Raw genomic sequence first — 22,885 nt, 5'->3', positions numbered from 1 at the left:
ATGACTGGGAGCTGCTGGGAAGAGAGCCCGAGACTTCTGCAAAAGCAGCAAATGTTCTTAAGTGTTGAGCATCTTTCTAGACCCCAAACCAACTTTTAATGTGAATCACACATACAGTATCTCAAATCAGTATCAGCTTAGGAAATGTTGGATGTAATGAAGAATGTAATTACTGAATTATAAAAGATAATCCTAAAAAGTCACAGATTACAAATTTTATTTCTATTCATATTTATCTATATAAATACCAAGAACACTTATGAAATCTAAAATCAGGATATCCCTTTTTAATTTTAAGTACTCCAAATAATATTTCACTCACATGAAACAAAACAACTGAAATGCTATTATATACACTGTTACTATGAGGAAGATTTCTTATTCTGTTGAAATTTCACTGAGATTCTGTTACTAATTAAAAAGAATTTAGGTGTTGTACAACAATGTTTTAGTCAATGACAAATGACACACATGGCTGGATATACGGCCGGTAAAATTATGATGTGAATAAAAGCTTCCTACAACCCTAAGTGAGTAGCCAACTTGGTGCAGTAACCAGTGTAAACAAATGCAGCCAGCCACACAAAGGACAGTAGCCAATGTATAAAATAAGATACTTGGTAATGATGACATATGTGACTGCTTTATCTATTCAAATTTTCCCTTCTACTTGAAGATTTCTTGTGTAGCAGGCTCTCTATGTAGGCTTTTGTAAATATAGGCTCTATAATATCTACACAATGAAAACATCGCCTAAGTACCCAACGTGTCAGCATGTATCTTCGATAAAGGATGCTGTTTGTATGTACCTTAAATACAAATGCACCACTGATGATTTGTCAGAAAGAACTGGTAATGTCAAGCATTTTGCAGAATACAACATTAGTCAACTTTGTGATACATGAAGTTGGCATTTTGCTAATGATGGGAAAAAAAGATGGCTAATTTTTTACTTTTTCAAGACAGGTTTTCTCTGTGTAATAGCCCTTCCTATCCTGGACTTGGCTGTCCTTGAACTCACAGCCTGCCTCTGCCTAAGTGCTAGCATTAAAGGCATGTGTCACCACATCCAGCAATGCTAGCCCAAATGATTATCCTCATGCCTGTACTGTTTAGTGCTGGAGTAAAGGCACATACCACGCCTAGCCAGACAGTGCTTCCTTATATCAATCTGGCTACTCAGATATATACAATTGTTTGTCACTGGTTTGTCAGTGTTCATCACTCTGCCTGTCTGTCACTATATGTTCCTTTCTCCAGTCCATTACCTTTGACCTCCTCTCAAATCTCTTTCCTTTGTTCTTTTCTGACTAGTCTGTCCATATTAGCCACTCCTCCGCTGTGGTAGCTCAGGATGCAGTTCTAAAGTGTCTGTGCATGCAGCTGGTTTCAACAATCATTGTGCCCTCCCCCCAGCCTTGAGCAGGCCTGAAGGAGTCGTTTGCCAAAGTAGACCAAAACAATAGGGCCCAAGAGGCATTTCCAGCCTTGGTGGCCATCAGTCTGCTACAAGAGCTGAGAAGAACAGACTGCCTGCTAAGCTTGCCTTGACACCTCCAGGCTGCTATCCCCTCACCCACACTGGCTGAAGAGACTGGAGTTCTGGGGGGCGGGGGGGGGGGGGAGGGTGAGGCTTCCCCTTTATATGTGAAAGCAAAATATTAAACTTTGGGCCTTGATCATTATACGTTGTCTTGGCCCCATGTTTTCTCTCACCCTCAATTCCCCTTTCATTCCCAGCCTTCCTTTCAGGTGAATCTGGTTAACGTAGCCACAGGTGGCTACAGATCAGTGCCCAACGTGAGGCCTGAAAACGGAAGACCAGCTGAGGAACATTGTCTTGGGTGGAGCTCCACGGAAAATGGAAAAAGAAGAGTATCCCAAGCACTTGGTGAGCAACAAACAGCATTGATGCTAGCTAAGTTATGGCTGTGTTTGCAGGAAGTGTGTTTAAGGTGGATATGGTCTAGGTTGAGTAAGTGTTCACCCAACATGAGCTCACCTAGGAGGTGACAGCGAATTTTGGGATAGGAGAATACTAATAGGCATTTGCCCCTAGCCTAAGAGCTGCCTCAGGTAAAAGGAGCAGGGTTAGAAAGAATTGGAAAACTGAAAAAAGCAGGGCACTGAGTAGTAAATATCAGTAGCCACCGCCGCTACATCTCCTAAAAAAAAAGACAAATAGTCAGATCTTGAATATGAGATAAAAAGGGCTTCAGAAAAGCAGTTGTCCTCTCTGGGCTGTGTTAGCAAAAACAGAATTAAAAGGCTGTTTCAGAGCTCTCCTAGGAACAGGAGGAAATTCAAGAAACATTTTGCAATTTTCTCTGCCTTTTACATGAGAAATCCATAATTCTGCCTTCTTTGTTTATTGTTTGTCCTTGGTGCACCAATGTCCATGTGTGCCAATTGTCTTTTTTTTGATTTGTTGTCTGAATGAATGATGTTGTTTCATGTTCAAAAGACAAAAAAGGTTAAAGCTACTATGCATCCACCCCTTGATCTAGTTTAACTTGGTTTTAAAGGCAGTCTTAATGTGCATAGATAAGTTACCTTACACCTGTAGCTGAGAGTCCAGCTGAGCTAGAAAAGTACTTCCAAAAACCAACTGTCGATATAAGATGCTTTTAAAGAAACCAGCAGATTTTTGGATTCTATAAGGAAGCTAAGAGTTGTTTGTCCTAGAAAAATCTCTGTGACAAGGTGCTTTTATCTTGAAATTACAGCCAGAAAAATTTGTTTCTGATTGGTTTTAAAGGTATAAGTATGTTCTGCATGTCTTGGTTGTAGATTGCCAGCCTATAAGTTATTGGGTATGATTACAAATTTGCAGCCTTGGTGAATTCTGGTTATACTCTAATGTTGGAAAAGAAACTTAAAAATATAGTTAAACTGCCACTTTTCCATTGGCTGCAGTTGGCAGTTCAATCGTGAGTTTGAGATTTTTTTGACTTACCCATGTTTATAGGGAAAAAGATACAGCAGGTAGAGTTAAATTACAGCTAGAAAAACAAAAACAAAAAACAACAACAACAAAAAACCTGTGACAAAATATAGGCCTACAAATGATAATCTTTGGGCCAGGCCTCAGGAAACAGGCCAAGATTAAGAACATTTACATCTGGATTAAGACAATGCAGTCTGAGCTCAGCAGAAGCTTGGGTGACAAACATTCCTTTTGTCTTGGTCTCTAAGACCCCACCTCCAAGAAAGGTGTTTTAGGGAATTTGTTTTTTGCCTTGCTTGTTTCTTGCAGGGGAGGGGTGAATCTAAGACCCAAAGACATTCACAACAGTCTATGGGCCAAGAGTTATGATGATTATACTGGAGAAATTTAAATAATGGCTGCTTCCCCCATGGCATGGTAACTGTACCTGATGGCAAAAGAATTGTTCAACTTGTTTTGTTTCCTTTGCATCTGCTTCCTTCCAAATTTGTTAAGAATGAGGAAGGACAAGAGGGCTTTGGTTCCTCTAATGTATATTGGGTTCAATCTATTACTAGCAAGAGACCTAATCTTAAGTTATGTAACAATTATTAGAGGACAAGGTTGCCTTTGGCTTGGCTTTTATCTGATACTCTCACTCAGCTAAAAGATTGGTTATTCAATTAATCTGAAAGAAAGTTCAAACTTAAAATTTAAGAAACTAATGGAGCATTACAGCCTGACTTGCCTACTCCAGCTGCCATTCCAGCAAATGCATATAGAATTATTATATATCTAGAAGATTGTCTTTATACCATTCCTTTACATTTCTGGTAAAGGTGGGTGGTTTTGCATTCAGTAAATTTGTTCATAATTTTTGAGAACCCATGGAGCAATATCATTGGAAAGGTTTGCCTCAAAGAATGGTTAATTACTTTATATTATATAAAAAAAATTGTTGCTTTAATACAAGAAATTAAGAGTTTGAATCTTTTAGTGTATATTATTCATTGTATGATATTTTATTAGCTGATCTCTCTGAAGGAGTTTTTCTACAAGCCTTTGCTCTAATATAACGAGCTTTAAAATTTTGGAGTTCTTGTTGCTCCAGAAAAGATTCAAAGGCAATATCTTTTCAATATTTGACACCTCAGTTATATCCTAAGCAGATTGTGGCACAAAAAAATCCAATAATAGATAGTTGGGGCTAAAGAGGTGGCTCAGCCGTTAAATGCTAGACTCATAACTAAAAATTTAAGAGTTGAATTCCCAGCAACCACATGGTGGCTCACAACCATTTGTGGTGGGATCTAGTCCCCTCTTCTGGCTTGTAAGTAGGTGTACATGCAAAAAGAAAATGGTTTGCTTTTAACTTGACTTGTGTTTAATGATTTTCAAAAGTTGTTGAGATATTAATTGGCTAAAACCTTATCTTAAGCTTACCATAAGAGAATTCGAACCTCTGTTTGATATTCTCAAGGTGGATGCAAGTCCTAATTCCACTTGACAAATAACTAATAAAAGAGAGATAGCTTTGCTAAAAGTAGAGTAAGCTGTTAGTTATTAATAGATAAATTATATAAACTATGATAAATTGTTGGCTGTTTGTGTTATTACTACTTATATGCCCACAGCAGCCCTTTGGCAAAAGAAACCATTAATGTAGATTCATCCTTCTTCATCTACAAGTAAAGTATGAATATCCTATTATAACATTATTATTGTGTTAATATAAGATTGTAAGATAGAATCCTAAAAACATTTTGGATAAAATGTTTATTCCTTATTCCAAATAGCAATTAAATTGGTTATTGAAAAATAATATTTACCATATTACATGGCAAACTTTTTAGGCAAATTTTATGATCATTATCCAAAAGACAAGTTGTTACAGTTTTTCTCTATGCATGCTTTTATATTTCCTGAAATTTACTACACATGCAGCTCATACAAAAGATGTTTGCTGTATTTACTGTAAGTACAGATGCCTCATCTATCTTTTCAATAGATGGTATATGTAATTAGATCAGTATATATAATTAGATCACATGTTTATTTTCTTGAGTTTCCTCTGCTTTAGCACAAATTATATGGCTCATGATTTATAATTGCTTAAAATTGTTCCTTTTTTAGATATTGCTAATTCTCAAATTTTATAATTATTTATAAAAATACAGCTTAATTTAAGAAACATGTAGTGTTTCTTAATTTTATAAGACATTTAAAAACTCATATTGGATTGCCCAAACCCCAGGGCAATGCCAGAGCAGATTTGTATACTAGGCAGATTATAGGCCTTTCAAAAATAATTGGCCATACAATCTTATTCTTTACAACATCAAAATAGTAATAGCTTGAGACAATAATTTGACATTTCTAGAAAGTATGCAAGTTAAATTGCAAAAACTTGTTCTCAGTATCTTCAATTTTTTCATAATGGTGTTATAAGCCTTGAGGACTTATACACAATTTTGGCAAGTAGATGTTACTAATTTTTGATTTTAAAAATTAAAATATGTACATGTGATTTGATACCTTTTAGGCTTTCTAGTTATAACACTTTAACAAGAGAAGCAACTAAAATATAATTAGTTATTGCCTATATTATTTTCCTGTGCTTGGTGTTCCATATCAGACTAAGATAGGTAATGGAACTGGCTATTGCAGTTATTTGATTACAGTCAAACATTTGAGATGTCTTGTTGATATTTTAATATTACTGAGATTCCTTATTATCCCCAAGGACAAAAAATGAGAGAGAGAGAGATTATAAAACTTTAAAATATAATCTTCATAACTTTCTGAGTATGGGAAAAGCAACTACTGGTGCTTCTTCCCTGGTTTTACAAGGAACTCTGAAAAATTGGCTTTTTAAACTAAAAAGGGGAATTATACATCCCAAGGTCACCAAAAGCACACCTTGCTTTTTTTTTTTTTTTTTTTTTTTTTGCAAACTGATGCTAAAGGTCAGTCTGCAGTGGATTGACACTGGCATCCAGTCACTTCCAGCTCATTTGCCAGGGTCACGTGGAGAGACCCCTTAACTAATACTTGGTGTGGTCCTGATCCTGTTTTAATTTGGAGTCATTGGTCAGTCTGCATTTTTTCAGAAAAAGAAAATGGAGCACGATGGCTGCCTGAAAGACTGGTCCGTCAAGTGGACATAGATCTTGAGCCTAATAATTATGAGTCTAATGATGAAATCAGCTCAAAATCAGTCAGCTGATTTAACCTGGCATATAGTCTCTGCTCTTACTGAAGAGTGTTTTTTATCATTACTTAAAGCCACCCACTATATACCTGGTGGCCATACTTGTGTCTGATCCCTGCTAATTAACAGTTGGATTAGATACTGGAACATTTCCACTCTCAACCTTATTTTCTACATTGTGTGGATAATCATGTTGCTTTTAACCTTTGCACTTTGTATTTTAAGCAGATTTATTGCCCTCATACAGGATCGCTCTCAGCAAGCTCAGCTGTTCATCATGGCAGCTACACATCACTGTGAAAAACTGCATTTACTACTACATGTACATAGGTCCTTTGGTCTGAATGTGGTTTTGGTCTATATGGGAAAGAGTGTGCCAATGATGGCCAGTTAGTCAAAGATGGGTAAGAGTGTTCTTGAGCTCCTATAAACCTAAGGCAGAGGCATACATCAATATGCTATGTATATTTTCCTCAAAGACTGGTAATATAGGAGGAGTAATATAGACACCGACCTAAGCCAGGCACAGTTGCCCGGCCACTGGAGACACTAGACAGAATGAAATTTTGTGCCCCATCCAGATATTGGCACTGCCATCTTTAAAAAAAATTAAGGGGAGGCTGGGCAGTGGTGGCGCACGCCTTTAATCCCAGCACTTGGGAGGCAGAGGCAGGCGGATTTCTGAGTTCGAGGCCAGCCTGGTCTACCGAGTGAGTTCCAGGACAGCCAGGGCTACACAGAGAAACCCTGTCTCGGGGGAAAAAAAAAAAAAAAAAAAAAAGGGGGGAGAACTGTGCCCTCCCCCCAGCCTTGAATAGGCCTGAAGGAGTCATTTACCACAGTAGACCAAAACAATAGGGCCTTGGTGGTCTTCAGTCTGCTACAGGAGCTGAGAAGAATGGAGTGCCTGCTGAGCTTGCCTTGATACCTCTATGCTGCTGTCCCCTAACCCATGCTGGCTGAAGAGACTGGAGTTCTGGGGTTGGGGCTTCCTCTTTATATGTGAAAGCAAAATATTAAACTTTGGGCCTTGATCATTATACGTTGTCTTGGCCCCAGATTTTCTCTCGCCCTCCATTCCCCTTTCATTCGCAGCCTTCCTTTCAGGTAAACCTGGTTACCCATAGCCACAGGAAATCATGTGGGTGTGTAAACCAGTGGAGGCTTTTAAACTAATATGATAAAAGATCTGAATTTTCCAAAGATAATACTGGAGGGAGAACTGGGTGGTGCAGACTTGTAAGGCTGAGGTTCGAGGTTGCCAAACTAAGCTACTTATCAAGCTGCTGCCTCAACATGCCCTCCACCCTCCCAAATAACTAGCTGAGCAAGCAAAGAAACACGTGGGGATTCTAGCTGTTTGAGGAGGGGTCACTAAGTAGGCTGGCTGCCATTATTGCTTACTGGAAGAATTCTCACTACTTTCTTTCTAGTAATCATCTAGTCCACTCCCCAATATCACAAACGCACACTCATTTACATGTTAATAAACTTGAAAATTAAAGAGCAATCAAAGAGAAATAACACTTTCCTGTGATCTGATTTCAAGTAGCACTAAAGCCATGGGGTACTTCCTCTCAGAGTTCCTTCTTTGTATTTTTGAGAACAAGTGGAAGTGTTGCTGACTGGATGCTGGACATGGCCTACCATTCCCGAAATAGTTAACCTTGATTCAAATTGTATTAGTGTTTTCCTTAGCATAGCTCACTGCCTTCTGCAGAAAACTGTTAGTCAGCACACGTGTGAACGTGCTCCTCCTGATGGGCTTACAAGGTGACTCTTCTGGGCAGAAAACACTTTGAAAATTTCATTTACTGGAAACATAGTTTTAATGTTATTTGTAAAGTCACCTGGTGGCCATAAATAAGTGTGAGCTGTAATCATTGAGAGCACTGTGTTTGCTGATATCAGTAGTGACAGAAGCCTCTTGTATGCTCATCTGCCCATTTTGTTAACAAGGCCTTGCTGTGTAGCTCTGGCTAGCCTTGAATTCTTCAAAGTGTTGGGATTAAACACATACATCATGGCCCAGACTATCTTGCTAACCCTTAATTCTGAGATAGACTCAGGTTTCCAAGCTGACAGGCCCTATATCAGTGCCTCCATTATCATGTGATTCTCAGCAGTCACCACTCATCAGGACCAGTCAAGTCTTCTCCTGTGGAGTAGGAGTCTGAACACAGATACAATGTTCCAGTTTTACCTTTCTCTCTAAATTAGACAGTTACCCTTACTGAAAGAATGTGCAGTCTCAGTTCTTCCTCTGTGTTTGCTTTCTATCCAGACTGTCATCACCTATCCTTCCCCTTGAGTCTTAGCTGCTGTGCCCAGACTGTCCTATGATCTACTCGCTGAGTTCTATGTTGTTCCTTCAACAATAATTACCTTCTTTGTACCTTCTATCTTTGCCTTCCTACTTAGTACAATGTTTAAGAATATAGATGTGAAGGCCTGTGAGTAAAGAAAGCGCTTGTCAGCAGGCCTGATGACCCAAGTTTGAATGCTAGGACCCATGCATCATATGGTGGACTGAGAAAAGCAGACTCCCACAAGTATGCTCCTATGGCCTGGCTCCCCTCTCACCAGCTAAGATAGAAGCACATTTCCCCTCCATGCTGCTACTCTCAATATATAGGAATTAGAATTTACCAATATTTGGCAAAGCATTATAAAATTTAACATTTGATAATTTTTAGTGTATTAACCGTATCTGCTATTTTTCTCAGTCACTGGTAACTGTCAAAAGGTACACACAGTTTTCAAAAATAACAGTACAGGAGGAAACCCCAAGTCCTCTGCTCGTTAACTAAACAACTGAGAACCATCAGTTCAGGGCACACTCCTCTCCAGAGCAGTTTCCCTTTAGTTACGTTTTTCTTTCTTACCTACAGTAGACTTTGGTTCTAGTGGATATAATTAATATAACACTAAGTAAGCTTCCTAATTCCAGCGGCCCTGGTCACTAAGCAAAATACTCAAATTAGAAGAACAAAACAAAACAAGCAAACAAACAAACAAACAAACAAACAAAAAACATACCCAACAACAAAATGAAAGAAGAACAAAGCATTTAAATCTGGCTTAAACCCAGGCAGTGGGCCATCACAGCGGGTCCTAGCAGCAGCTGCCCCAGGACAAGACAAGCACACTCCCATTTCCTCAGTTTCATCCTTTAGAAGCTTGCAGTCTATTCAAAGGCCACACAGAGACACATCAATAATACATAATGTAGCATTATGTTTTAACAAACCCACCATATTCAAAAGATCAATTTTAAAAGCAAACACTGCAGTTATAAGGCACATCTCAAAGACTGAAACAACAGCTTCACTCAGATTCACTTCCTTGTCTTAGTTCTTGGTAGCCTTTTTTCTCTTAATGGTCTAAAAGTATTCCATGTCTTAATAGCCCCCCTGCTGCAAAACAAAATAACAAAATCTTCCACTTCATTTGTATGAAATATACATGCGATTTCTTCTGTAGGAAAATTCCACTATACAACACGTATGCATGAATGTAAAAAAAGCATTTAAGAGCATACATAAAAACCTACACCAAATTATTGTGGTAAAACAATTTAATTTTTACTTCAACCCTTGACATCTATTTCTTTTACATACTACTTTATAGCAAAAGAAACACCACAGTTATGCATTATTTTATAACCAAATGAGACTGCATAACTAGCTGCTAAAAACCAAGGGGTATCAATCACCTTGGTAGAGGATTACCAGGTTACATTATATTCAGATGAAAGAGTTTAAGTTAAGATAAACACTTCTAGTTTCATTATTAAAATTCCTAATTCAGAATCTGAAGAGATGGCCCATTGGTTAAGAGGACACACTACTGTGGACAAGAGTTTCAGTTCCCAGCACCCATGACAGATGGCTGACAACTGTCTACCTTCAGCCACAGGAGAATATAATGCTCCTGTCCTTGACAGGCACTTGTAGTGAAGGGCACATACCCACATACAGTATATACACTAGTACAGAATTAATCTTTCTGAAATTACAAAATTCAAGGCAGATTTATGCAAGTGGTATATACAGTGAGCAAGTTCTAGGCCAGTCATGGGTATGTAGTAGGACCCGGTCTCAAACAAACATTTAGAAACATTAAGGTATGCTTTGAAAATGTGTACCTTTCAAAAAATATTAATAGTAGGTTGAAATAATAATCCACATCTGAGAAGTACCACTGGAACAATGTGTGTATAATGTAAGTGCCAACTTATTTGTATACTGTTCACAGATTTTAAGGGGTAGATCTGTGTGCATGCTCTTAAAAAAAAAAAGCATTATTCTTTTTGAGATTGTACTATAATGATATCATTTTGCCTTTCCCGCCCTTGCTCTCTTTCAAATTCAAAGTCTCTTTTTTCATTAATAGCTTTTGTATGCCTACATGTATGTAACTATTGTCTTAGGGTTTCTATTGCTGTGATAAAACACCCTGACTGAGGAACTTGGAGGAAAGGGTTTATTTCAGCTCACACTTCTAGGTGACAGTCCATCCCATCAAAGCAGGACCTCACACAGGGAGGGATCCTGAAGGCAGGAGCTGATGCAGGCATGGAGGGACGCTGCTTACTGGCTTTCTGGTCATACCTTGCTCACCCTGCTTTCTTATAAACCCCAGGACCATCAGCCCAGGGGATGGTACCACCTGCAGTGGACTGGCTCGTCCCTCAACACTAATTACAAAAATGCTCTGCAGGCTTGTCTGTAGCCGGATCTTATGGAGGCATTTTCTTAATTGACATTCCCTCTTCTCTGATGACTTTAGTTTGTGTCCAGTTGACACAACTGACCCCTTGTTAATGTGACAAACAAACAGATCACTGTTAAACCACCTCTCCTTTCAAATCCCTAAGATCTCACATAAAAACATAAATAACTTTAAAAGTCCAATAATCTTTATAAATTCAAACACATTAAAAATTCAGTCCTGAAAACACATCCGGTCTCTTTAAAAATCCAGTCTCTTTTAAAAGTTCTAAATCTCTTAACTCTGGGTTCCTGTAAAAATAAATAAATAAATAAAAATAAAATTAAATAATCCCATATTTTAAGAGGGAAGAACTAGGGCATAGTAAAGTAACTCAATGTCCAGTGTTTGGAATCCACTCATGATTTTCTGGGCTCCTCCAAAGGGCTCTGTCATCTGCAGCACACACAGCTTGTCTTCTAAGCTTAGGCAGGCTCCACTTCACTGTTGTCCTTGGTGATCATCTCATGGGACTGACAGCTCCAAAATGTTGGGCTGCATTTTCATCAATAGCCTCTCATAGGCTCTCTTCATGGTGCCAAGGCTCAACTTCTCTGCATGACCCCTTCAAATCCCAGGCCTTCAACTGCTACTGAAGCTGTAATGTCACCAATAGTTTCTCCCAATGCCAAGCCTCAGTTGCTCTCTATGACCCCTTCATGCCTTCAAACCAGCAACACCTGGGTGACTCTTACACATTACCAAGTCCAGCTGCCAGTGTGAGGTAAAATGGTGGCTGCCTCTGGAACATAGCTTGTGAGTGCTCTCAGGCATCACTTCCCAGAAGATGTCACCTCAATGATGCTGGTCTCTTCTTAATCACCACTAATTTCACAGCCCCAGCTGACTCTGCATTCACTGTCCCAGCAAGGCAAAGGCTTCCCTTTAGTGGTTCTGGTCTCTTGTTAACACAGCTGATTCTTCATCTCCAGTTGGCCAGAGACCACAGAATCTTCACACAAATGTCCCCGAAGAGCCTTTCCTTCCGTCTGAAACTTCACAGCCAGGCCTCCATCTGCACTGCTCTCAACAGTGTCATCTTCCAAGTTCCCACAGAACCACTCACTGAGCTCTCAAGTCTCAATGGCTTTTCTAGCCCAAAGTTCCAAAGTCCTTCCACAATCCTTCCAAAGACAACATGGTCAAGTTTGCCACAGCAGTACCTCACTATCCTGGTACCAACTTGTTCGGATTTCTAGTGTTGTGATAAAACACCTTGACCAAAGCAATCTGGTGAGGAGTCAAATCAAGAAATTTCCAATACAAGTACAAGTACACGTATATATTCCTAAATATGACCAGTTTAGTCCATATTATGCTACACACACACACACACACACACACACACACACACACACTATTTGTCACTGGATAACCAAAGCTCTTCTCTGGGGAGGACGAGTTCTCTCCCTGTCAGCATCCTTAGTTGCCTATAGTTCTCTGTGTAGGGTGGAGGCCTCATGGGCTTCTTTCCTGTCCACTTTGGCATGCCTAGCATGTTCAGTTCATGTTCACATAGTCTTGTTGGGAATTTATACATGTAGCTCCCAACATTATGAAGAGACACAATTTCACAGCAAACTCTTGGGTCTTTCTGCCCCATCTTTGGCACTGTGCTCTGAGCCTTAGGTGCAGGGAGCTGTGAGCATATTAATAATGGGAAAAATGGGGCATTGAGGTGAATCTGAGTGAAATCCTAGCATGGACACTCACTTGGCTTCCCAGAAAGATCTGGCACTGTGCACATCATACTGTCCTTGAAAAATCCTCACAGGATAGAGGACTGAACATTGCTCAGTACACACAAGCACCAGGCACACTTGCAACCCCACTTTATACTAAAAATGGGCTTTCAGAAGTGCAGAGCTAAGTAGCAGATCTCAAACTAGGTCTACATGTCTGACACTAGGTCTACATGTCTGACACTAGGTCTACATGTCTGACACTAGGCGTACATGTCTGACACTAGGTGTACATGTCTGACACTAGGTGTACATGTCTGACACTAGGTGTACATGTCTGACACTAGGTGTACATGTCTGACACTAGGTGTACATGTCTGACACTAGGTGTACATGTCTGACACTAGGTGTACATGTCTGACACTAGGTGTACATGTCTGACACTAGGTCTACATGTCTGACACTAGGTGTATATGTCTGACACTAGGTGTACATGTCTGACACTAGGTCTACATGTCTGACACTAGGTCTACATGTCTGACACTAGGTCTACATGTCTGACACTAGGTCTACATGTCTGACACTAGGTCTACATGTCTGACACTAGGTCTACATGTCTGACACTAGGTGTACATGTCTGACACTAGGTCTACATGTCTGACACTAGGTCTACATGTCTGACACTAGGCGTACATGTCTGACACTAGGGCTGATGGTCTCCCCTAACATACCTTAATATGCAGAAATATATTACACGGTAAAAACTAAGGCATATTTTTATATTCAGTACTTCTAATTTTGTCATGCTGGCAAAAATTTTGAAAACAAACTAGGGTTAAGAGATTAGTAATAGCCAGACATGGTGGAGAATCCTTTAATCCCAGCAGCCGGGAGGCAGACCCAGAGCCAGTCAACAAATTAATAGCCACACAGAGAAACAAACAAACAAACAAACAAACAAAGACATAGTAATGGTTGACAATTGTCTGTAGTCTATGCATAATCTTCCAACGAATAAGTATTAGTAAATTACACCATGCTAGATTTCCAACCTCTGAAATGATCTTTTTAAACATGTTAAATATTTGATACTAAAAGGCATATTAACCTCATCAACTTATGTTATATGAATAGTCTGATATTGGTTAAATCTTAAAGTAATGGCTCTTTGGAACTCAATGTGATAGAATGGTCTTTCATCCCTTGCACATATGCAGCAATGTGCAGCTTGGTCTTCTCGTGAGTCCCTCAACAACTGGAGCAGGAGCTGTCCCTGACTGTGGTGCTTGCCTCTGGATCCCATTCTCCTAACTGAGCTGCCTTGTCTGTCCTCAGTATCCTGGAAGAGGATGCATCTAATACTGCCGTGACTTGATGTGCCAGGGTGGAGTGAGACCCAGGGTGGGCTGCCCCCTTCTTGGAGCTGTGTGTGGTGGTGGGGACTGAGAAAGGCTGATATTGGGATGTAAAGAGAATAATTAAATTAATGAAAAAAATTAATGAAAAAAAAAAAAAAAAGAACCAAACTAACCAACCAGTTAGCCAATGCGCACTGGTACCTGTGATAGTAGAGAAAGCTTCTCTTAGAAACTTTTTTCTACATGCAGAGCTAGTGAAGGATTGGGGAGTATATACTTCTCAAACTAACGCTACTCACAGTAGTAGCATCATATGAAGTCAGTCTTGCCCTCAGGAAACGAGACTAGTTCTAATTATCAGTAAACTATTAGCAAAATGTCCAGTTATTTTTACTGTTACAGATTCTTGCTTAGGCTTAGAAGCAGCACCATTTAATGAGTATTACTATAGTGAGTGATGCTAGGAAGTGTAGCTCAGAATTGCTGAGTTCAAATCAAGCCAGAGAGTCTCCTGCAGCTCAGTCAGGACGTGTGATGAAGCTTAACAGACGGTAAAACCCAAATACTTGGAGACTGAATGACATGCTTCAATATTTTGAACTAAATGAAAATACAATTTCAAAATTTGAGAAATACAGCAAAAGTAAAATTTAGAAAAACCAAATGAACTTACTTACTGATCTAAGAATCAGTAAGTTAAGCATTCATGCCAACAAACTAGAAAAACCAAATAGAAGGGGGAAAAAAAACCTCCGGAGAAAGAAATGAAATGGAACAAAGTTAGTTACAGCAAAGAGTGGCTAGAACAAGGGCTTGCTACCACCTGCAGTTTCTACTTACTGAAAAGACTAACAATTACATAAACCTCAACCAAAATAAGTAATAAAAAAGAAGATATAAACCACTAATATCAGAAATGACATTATAAAGAAGGGCCAATGAGACCGCTCAGTGGGTAAGCACTCTTGCTGCCAAGACTGAGGTCCTAAGTTCAATGCCCCAAACTGACATGATGGAGAGAACTGGCTCTTGTTAAGCTGCATTCTCGTCTCCATACTTGCTTCGTGGCATATGTGTATATGTATACACACACACACACACACACACACACACACACGTAACACGAGTATAACAAAGAATATTCTATTTCTACGCTCACAAATTGACAAATAGTTATCATTAAAGACAAACTGCCACAATTCACAGGAGGAGAAACAGCTGACCTGAATAGGCCTCTAACTACTAAAGAAACTGAGTCAATAACCAGCAAAGCAAAACCAATTAGGACAAGAGAAGCAGTTTCACTAGAGGATTCTACTATCTATCTAGCACTGCTCTATGAGCAGCAGTGCCATGGGTATCATAGTAATAACCAACCCTTTCTGCTTCAGTTTAGGTTGTGTTCCCCAGGATGAAACCTACACTGGCATCATTGTTGGCTACGAGCCTGTGGTTGGACAGGGCACAAGCTCTCGGGGAGACTATTACTAGCGGACATAGTATTTAACCGATTTCTCAATGTCTTCTCATTCCACCCACAGACTAGGGTGTCTCTAAACCCTCATCATTGAAGCTTGTACTTCTTCTTCTTCTTTTTTTTTTAATATTTATTTATTTATTTATTTAATGTATATGAGTACACTGTCACTGTCTTCAGAAACCAGAAGAGGGCATCGGATCCCATTACAAATGCTTGTGAGCCACCATGTGGTTGCTGGGAATTGAACTCAGGACCTCTGGAAGAGTAGTCAATGCTCTTAACCGCTGAGCCATCTCTCCAGCCCAAGCTTGTACTTCAATAGATGGGGATTAACACGGAGACTCCCAAACTGGCCAAAGTGCAGAGAACAAGAGACTGTGATGACTGATTCTAACTGGGACATCTGTACAATATCCTCTACTCCCATGGTTCAGGGATCATTACAGAAGATGGGCACAAATATTCTAAGAGCCAGAGGTGAGGGATGACTGCAGGGCAGTCACACCTCCAGACACACCAGGGCAGCTGAGCACATGAACCCACAGTGACTGTGATGGCATACAGAAGCCCCATGCAGTCTCAAGCAAGACCAAATCTCACCATGGAAAAGGGAGATAAGCATCTAGTTCCACCTCTAGCTGAGAGCTGCTGGGAGATGAAGAGCCAGTTGTTGCTGTTGTAAAGAATGTTGATTCCAAGTGTGAAGAGATGACTCAGTGGCTAAGAGCATTTCCTCTGTCTCAGAGGACTTGGCTTTGATTCTCAGCACCCACATGGTAGCCCAGAGTTGTCTTTACCTCCGTTTCCAGAGCATCTGATGCCCTTTTGGACACTTTGCATGCACATGCTAGACACGTCATTAATGTAAGTAAACTCTCATATGTTAAAAAAAGTTAAAAAGAATGTTGACCCTGATAAGCTGACCACACTCCGGTGGAATGCCATATCCAAGAACATATGACACAACAGAGATGCGCTGCCACACAAATCAAATGCACAACCACAATCACTTTAATCCCATAAAGGGTTGTGACTACACAGGCATCTCAACCGAAAATACTGGGCATTTACAACAATAAACCATGAACTTCAGAATTTTGGTTCTAAATACAGAAGTCTGAAAAAACAAACAAACAAACCAAAAAAAAAAAAAAAACAAAAAAAAAAAAAAAAAAACAACAACAACAAAAAACAAACCTTCTCTCCTTTCCTCCTGGCTCCCTTTTCTCCCAGCTCTTCCCAGTCTGCTCCTTCTGTAATTCCTGAGACTGCATGTCATTCATTCTGACAAAGGCAAGTCTATTCTTCAAAACCCACTAAAATACACAGTGTAATGTAAAACTTCCTAATAGTCCTTTGGCTACAGTCCCTGCCCATGAGCGGTGATGTTAACAGAACTAGAATGATCTCTTCATGGAACTTACTTAAACAATAACTTATTTGTTTTGGGGTATATATCGCCTCCAGGATTGGAAATATCTTCGTACTTATAGTCCTTACAACATGAACCCTATATTAAAATAGCTGATAAGTATTTGTAGAATCAAGTTGAACATATTATTGGGAAGTTGCAAAAAAAAAAAAAAAAGACAGCCAGAAAAATGACAAACTTTAAGAAGCATTTTTGAATATGTCTTAATTAGAACGAATACCATATATTAAAATTATGTAACATGGATCCTATTAACTAGATGAGAAGTGGGGCATAGACAGGCTCATTAAATTCTCCAGTATCTTCTGCTGTGGTGGTTGACACATTCTAAGCACTTCTTCGAAAGCAGTTACTTTTAAACCTCTTTTATTCCCCCCCCCCCCCAAGTTAAGGACTGAGCCCCAGGCCTAACACTCATTATCACCGAGTCCCGCTCTTAAATTCTTAAAAAGTCAACAAATAGCTTTAATAGACTACCTACTTTGTCAGCTACTCCTCACCACTAGAAAACAGAAAAACACAAACAAAAACTACAACAAATCAATATATAGACTTTCCAAATTAACTTACAACACAAACTAAAATAATAACAATAACAATAGAAAGAAAAGGAAGGAAGGAAGGTAGGTCGGTTGTTCTGGTGGGATAGCCCAGAGGCAGAGTCCTTCTTTTCTTTAGCCCTGACTCCCATCTCTATCTCAGCCAAAGAAACAGACAAAGAAAGATGGTCACTGTTAATAAATAAAAGAAATAATCGATCTAAAAAGTTTCTCTGGGATTTTAATTATGATCAAGTACATACACATGTACTACAGATACACAGAAGTAGAAAGAATACTTACCCTTACTAACATGGATGAATCTGTATTTTATTCATTTTTCTCATAGAAAAGAACAAAAACAAAAAAACAAAAACAAAAAAACAAAGCCACCGGTCAAGATACATGAGTTGAGATGTAAGTCTGATAAGCACTGGCTTTGCATGCTATTAACAATCCCAGCTATGAAGAAGGCTCACAATCATACCAAAACCCTGTATATGAAATTAACAAGTACAATTATCTCTAATAAAATAAAAAGCTGATGTAATTATTCTAAGGCATGAAAATGGGATCTCTGTTCTCTAAGAAATGAGAACTACTTGTTTATTAAAACCAGTGCCCAAGGCTGCGAGCTCTCAGTGACTGAAGGCAATGGGTTTGGCTCAGCTTTGTGGATGGAAAGAAACTTTTAATTCTGTCCAATATCTATAAATCAGTCCCAGCACTTGCTCAGCAAATGGAAGCCCTATGCTCCACTCAGCATCACAAAGGAACAAAGGGAATTAGTCCGGGGCTAGAAGATGGCGCAGTGTGCTAAGTGCTTGTGCTAAGTGCTTGTGGCACAGACACAAGGAGATGGACCAACCCACATAAGAGCCAGATGTAGGCCTGTATCCTCACAAGACAGCTGGCTCTCCAGGAGCTCTCTGTCAGCTAGCTTAACCCATATGGCAAGTTCCTGGTACACACATATGAACGCGTTCACACACACACACACACACACACACACACACACACACGTGTGCACGCAATAGTAAGTTCATTTCTATTTGCTATTTTTATTACTTACTAAATTATGAAATGGCATGACTTCAAGAACAATTTTCAAAATTAAGACAAAATTCATTTTCTAAATATTACTTCTAAATAATTTTACTGATTACTTAATAATTACTAAATTAGTTAAAAAAAAGTAATTGCTTTTCCAGAAATTTTACAGCTGTCACTATATTAACCTTAAAAACTATGTAATCAAATTTGGTTTTTCTTTTCTTTGAGATAGAACTCCCACTATAGAACAGGCTGGCCTCAAACCCTTGGCAATTCTACTGCCTCAGCCCTGAGTGCTGGGATTATAGGCAGGAGCGACCTCATACTGCACTCTGTAATGACCCCCTTCTCTCTTTAAAAGACAGTTTCATTATGCAGCTGTGGTTGGCCTGGAACTTGCTGTGTAGACCAGGTTGGCATCAAAGGCAGAGATCTGCCTGTTTCTGCTTCCTGAATGTTGGGATTAAGTTGTACCAGTATGCCTGGATTAAAACCAGGTTCTTAATTGATTAAAGTTCCTTACTAGCTTTAAGCAAGAGTCCTTCTGACTACTGATACAGACCTTTTAGCTGAAGCATGTTTCTTGTTCCATGTAAGTATAATTCTCAATGTAAAAGACTTTCCATTAAAAGTTACTTGTTTCAGAAAACCAAATGTTATAAACTATACACGACAGAAATTTAAATATGAAACCACTCTAAAACCAAGTACACTTTTGTATAACTAATAAAACAGCCATTTACTTTTTACAAGACTGCCACAGACACATGAAGTTCTGCCCAGGTTTTCTCACTGGATCTGCATGCTGACTGGATGCACTGACTGGAGAAGGCTGAGAACTGCCAGGCTGGCTCTGAGCTTGTACAGCTGGTGAAGGTGGCATAGGAGTGTTCTGTGGAAAAGCACAAACAGAGGTTGTAACATGACACCAGAAAACAGCACTCTATACTTTGTAAGGTCATTAATGACAGGTACACATTTTTAACAGACATCTTCTACAGTTTGTAATTTCAAGTTAATGATTAGATTTAAAAAGATGATTTTTATTAAAAAGTTAAGAAGCATGCTCTTTTTAAAATATATACGCACAGAAACAATATTATTCATTATGTTATCTCTTTACATCTGTGTGGGCTTGGTTCTAGACTTCCCAGGGATATCAAGATCTGTGTGCATTTATATAAATGGAAAGTGACTTGTCTCCAAGTGTGCATGTCTTCCTGTATATAATAATTCAAACACTGCAAGTGCATATGAATGCAAACAGCTGCTGCACTGCACTGTCCAATTCATGTTCAGTAAAGAACATTGTTTTTCTCCTATTTTTGATTCAAGTTATAAATTTATGAACATGGAACTGGCAGCCATGGACAACAGACTATATTATTCAAATTAAGAATTTTAGTAAGAAGCAACTCAATTATAGTTTGAAATGAAAACAAAGCCATATGATTTACTTGCCCCTTCAAGACAGATCAGCTGCAAATTATTGCTTTGAATAACTCTTTCCCCTTAGATTTCATCAGTGATACAGCATGAATCATCACAAACCTCAGGTCAGAGTTAGTAATGAACACAACCATGTAAGGAGAATATCAGAAACAGTGAATGATTTGGAGTAATGTGTCTACCAACTTAATCTTTGAGGATGTTGATTTATGTAAATGATCATATATTACAGTTTGCCCTGGGGATCCAAGCCAGAACTTTTCCCATGCTAGGCCAGGTCTTGTTATGCTGCTCAGGCTGGCTGGCCTTCAACTGCCATGTAGCCCAGGATAGCTTGGAACACAATCATGCTGACAGTACCTCTCAGACCACCATGCCTGGCATAGTTACAGCTTTGATGGTAACAGTCCCAATAAAGTAGACATACAGTCTTTTAATATATAACCCCTGTTATGTTCTATATCATATGCCTTTTACTTTAAAAAACACTAAAAAAGTATCCTTAAAATTTTTAGGTCATTCATTTTCTTGAAATATCTGAAAAGAAAACATGTTAAAGTTTTTACAAAAGTCAAGAACTATTTAAAAATTCGGTAAGATGAAGAATGTATTTGTTCACTTCTTGGTGACATCAGCACAGAATGGCAAGTGCTAAAACCAAATTCTTCTAAGCCAAACCAAAAACATACGAGGCTATATAATGGTAAACAAAAAATAAAAACAGAAATGAGAAGTCATGAGTTGAGTCCTGGAGCTGAGGCTGGAGCTCAGTTGGCAGAGTGCCTGACTTCACACAGGAAGCCAGGGGTGGCAGTGTGCTACCCTGGAAGGTTAGGGCTCTAACCTAGGGTATTTCCCAAGCTAGCAGTCCTCTACCATTGGGATTACATGCCTTTAACCCTAGCACTTGGGAGTAGAGGCAGCTTATCAGAAATTCAAGGTCATCTTTAGCTATGAGTTGGAGGCCAGTATGGGATACAGAAAAACTTGTCCTTAAAGACAAGAAAGAAAAAGGAAGCAAGCAGAAATGCTGCGTTCTAAGCTCAGGAGGCTTACTCTGGAATGTAGCGCAAGTTGCTTCTGTAATGAGTTATTGTCTCTGAAACGTGAGAGTGAGCAGCACAGTGACGCTGGTGTCATAGAAAGGGACAGACAGAGTTTCTCTGTGTAGCCCTGGCTGTCGTGGAACTCACTCTGTAGACCAGGCTGGCTTCGAACTCAGAAATCCGCCTGCCTCTGCCTCCCAAGTGCTGGGATTAAAGACGTGCACCACCACCGCCCGTGAAAGGGACTTTCTAGCTCAACATATCAGGACAGGACAGCAACTCTTCAGTCTGCTTTTTAAACAAAAGTTCACCAATTGTGTGTGTGTGTGCGTGCGTGCGCGTGTGTGCGTGCGCGTAGGGCAGTGCGTGTAAGGCAGTGGACAACTTGAGGGAGTCAGCTCTCTTTTCCTACCATGGGTTTCAGAAATGGTATTATGTGCTGAGGCACCCTGCCAGTCCTTAACCTTAATGTGCCCTTTTCAACAGGTTGTGTGACCTGGGCAGCCTCACTTTTCTTGGTCCTTGGTTTTCTCCCTTTGTAAGTATAGGAAATACAATCTGACTGATGAAATGAAACCATACACGAGGCGCCTAGAGTCTCATTGCATTATAAATGTTACTATTACCATTATAATAGAAAATCCAGAAGAAAAACAGTTTTTGAGCTCAGAGGTAAGATGAACCTATACATGTCTCTCAATGGGTTAACAACATAGGGTCAAATCGTTTCCTTAAAACAAGAGCTCCAAATAGGAAATTGTGAATTCAATAATTGAAAAGTAAGAAAACCTTGCCAAGTACAAATCTCAAGAGAGAAATTACAATACTAAGATTTTACTTAGAGGAAGCACCTGATGAGGTTAACGAGTTTCCCTGACTTGGATGCGACCGCCATTTAAATTGTGAGCTTTACTGACTGTCCAGTGTGTGTATAAAGGCTTATTTGACTTTCACGAATGCCAGGATTTTTATCTTTTTGATGATTCTGAAAGTCTTACTGGGTCACCAAGAACTGAGTAACAACAATCATGTGACAACAATCTCAAATGTTAATGGAAAGGATGACTAAAGTAAGTGTAAGCTGTGAATTAAGAATGAATAAAAAACATATTAATCAAATGAAGTGTGAACATTTCAGGATCCTAATTCAAACAAACTTAAGCAAAACGCATTCTCTCTTTAAAAAGAAAACTGGGGAAACCTGGACTATAAACTGGCTTGAGGGAGCATGCAGAAACCACTGCACCCTGTCAAGCACGATTTGGTATTAAAGTTTCATGTATCCATTTAAAATGATACAACTCAAATGTAGTGAACCGAAATGTTTGTTTTAAAGGGAGGGGCAGGTAGAAAAAAACAGAGGAATTCAAAATAGCAAAACATGACTGCAGCTGAACGTGGCTGGCTCTGTCTTTGCAGAAATACACACACACACACACACACACACACACACACACACACACACGTAAAGTAAATTAATGTTTTAAGAATTAGGTCTTAGGGGGTGGAGAGATGCTCTTCCAGAAGAGCAGGGTTCAATCTCTAGCATCCACAAGAAAGCTCACAACCATTCTATCTGCAGTTCCAGGGGAGCCAATATCCTCTTATGGCTTCCACGGGCACCCGGCAGAATCATGGTGCATAGACACACATGCAGGTTTTCCTCCACTTTTATAAAATAGTTAATAGTAATACTAATACTAAAATGGCTTTTGCACAAGAATGCAGAACTGGTTTCCTCTCATTTCCAGTAAACATGAAAGACTAGCCACAGCCAGGACTCAGACGCAGATGCAAGAAGGTTCAGTTAGCTCTGGTTAGCTCTGGAGGAATATTGTGTTATTATTCATTCTTGAGACAAACTAGGGTTTTTTTTTTCTTTCAAATTATGCGTTTTAAAATCAATGTGGAAAAAGCTTAGCTTGAACAACCAAGT

At 39.3% G+C, this 22,885-nt stretch overlaps 1 protein-coding gene across 1 annotated transcript in view; it reads right to left on the bottom strand.

Moving 5' to 3' along the window:
• Positions 1-22,885, bottom strand: part of Arid2 (AT-rich interaction domain 2) — a 124,991-nt gene that overhangs the window by 16,241 nt on the left and 85,865 nt on the right. Inside the window, exon 16 of the mRNA XM_034516309.2 lies at positions 19,198-19,346. Coding sequence (XP_034372200.1) covers positions 19,198-19,346 — 149 coding nt within the window. The remainder of the gene's footprint in view (positions 1-19,197; positions 19,347-22,885) is intronic.

The sequence above is a fragment of the Arvicanthis niloticus genome, chromosome 13 (assembly GCF_011762505.2).
Source record: "Arvicanthis niloticus isolate mArvNil1 chromosome 13, mArvNil1.pat.X, whole genome shotgun sequence".
Classification (NCBI taxonomy): domain Eukaryota; kingdom Metazoa; phylum Chordata; class Mammalia; order Rodentia; family Muridae; genus Arvicanthis; species Arvicanthis niloticus.
The sequence above is the reverse complement of the archived record's forward strand: the minus strand, read 5'-3'. Positions and strand labels throughout refer to the sequence as shown.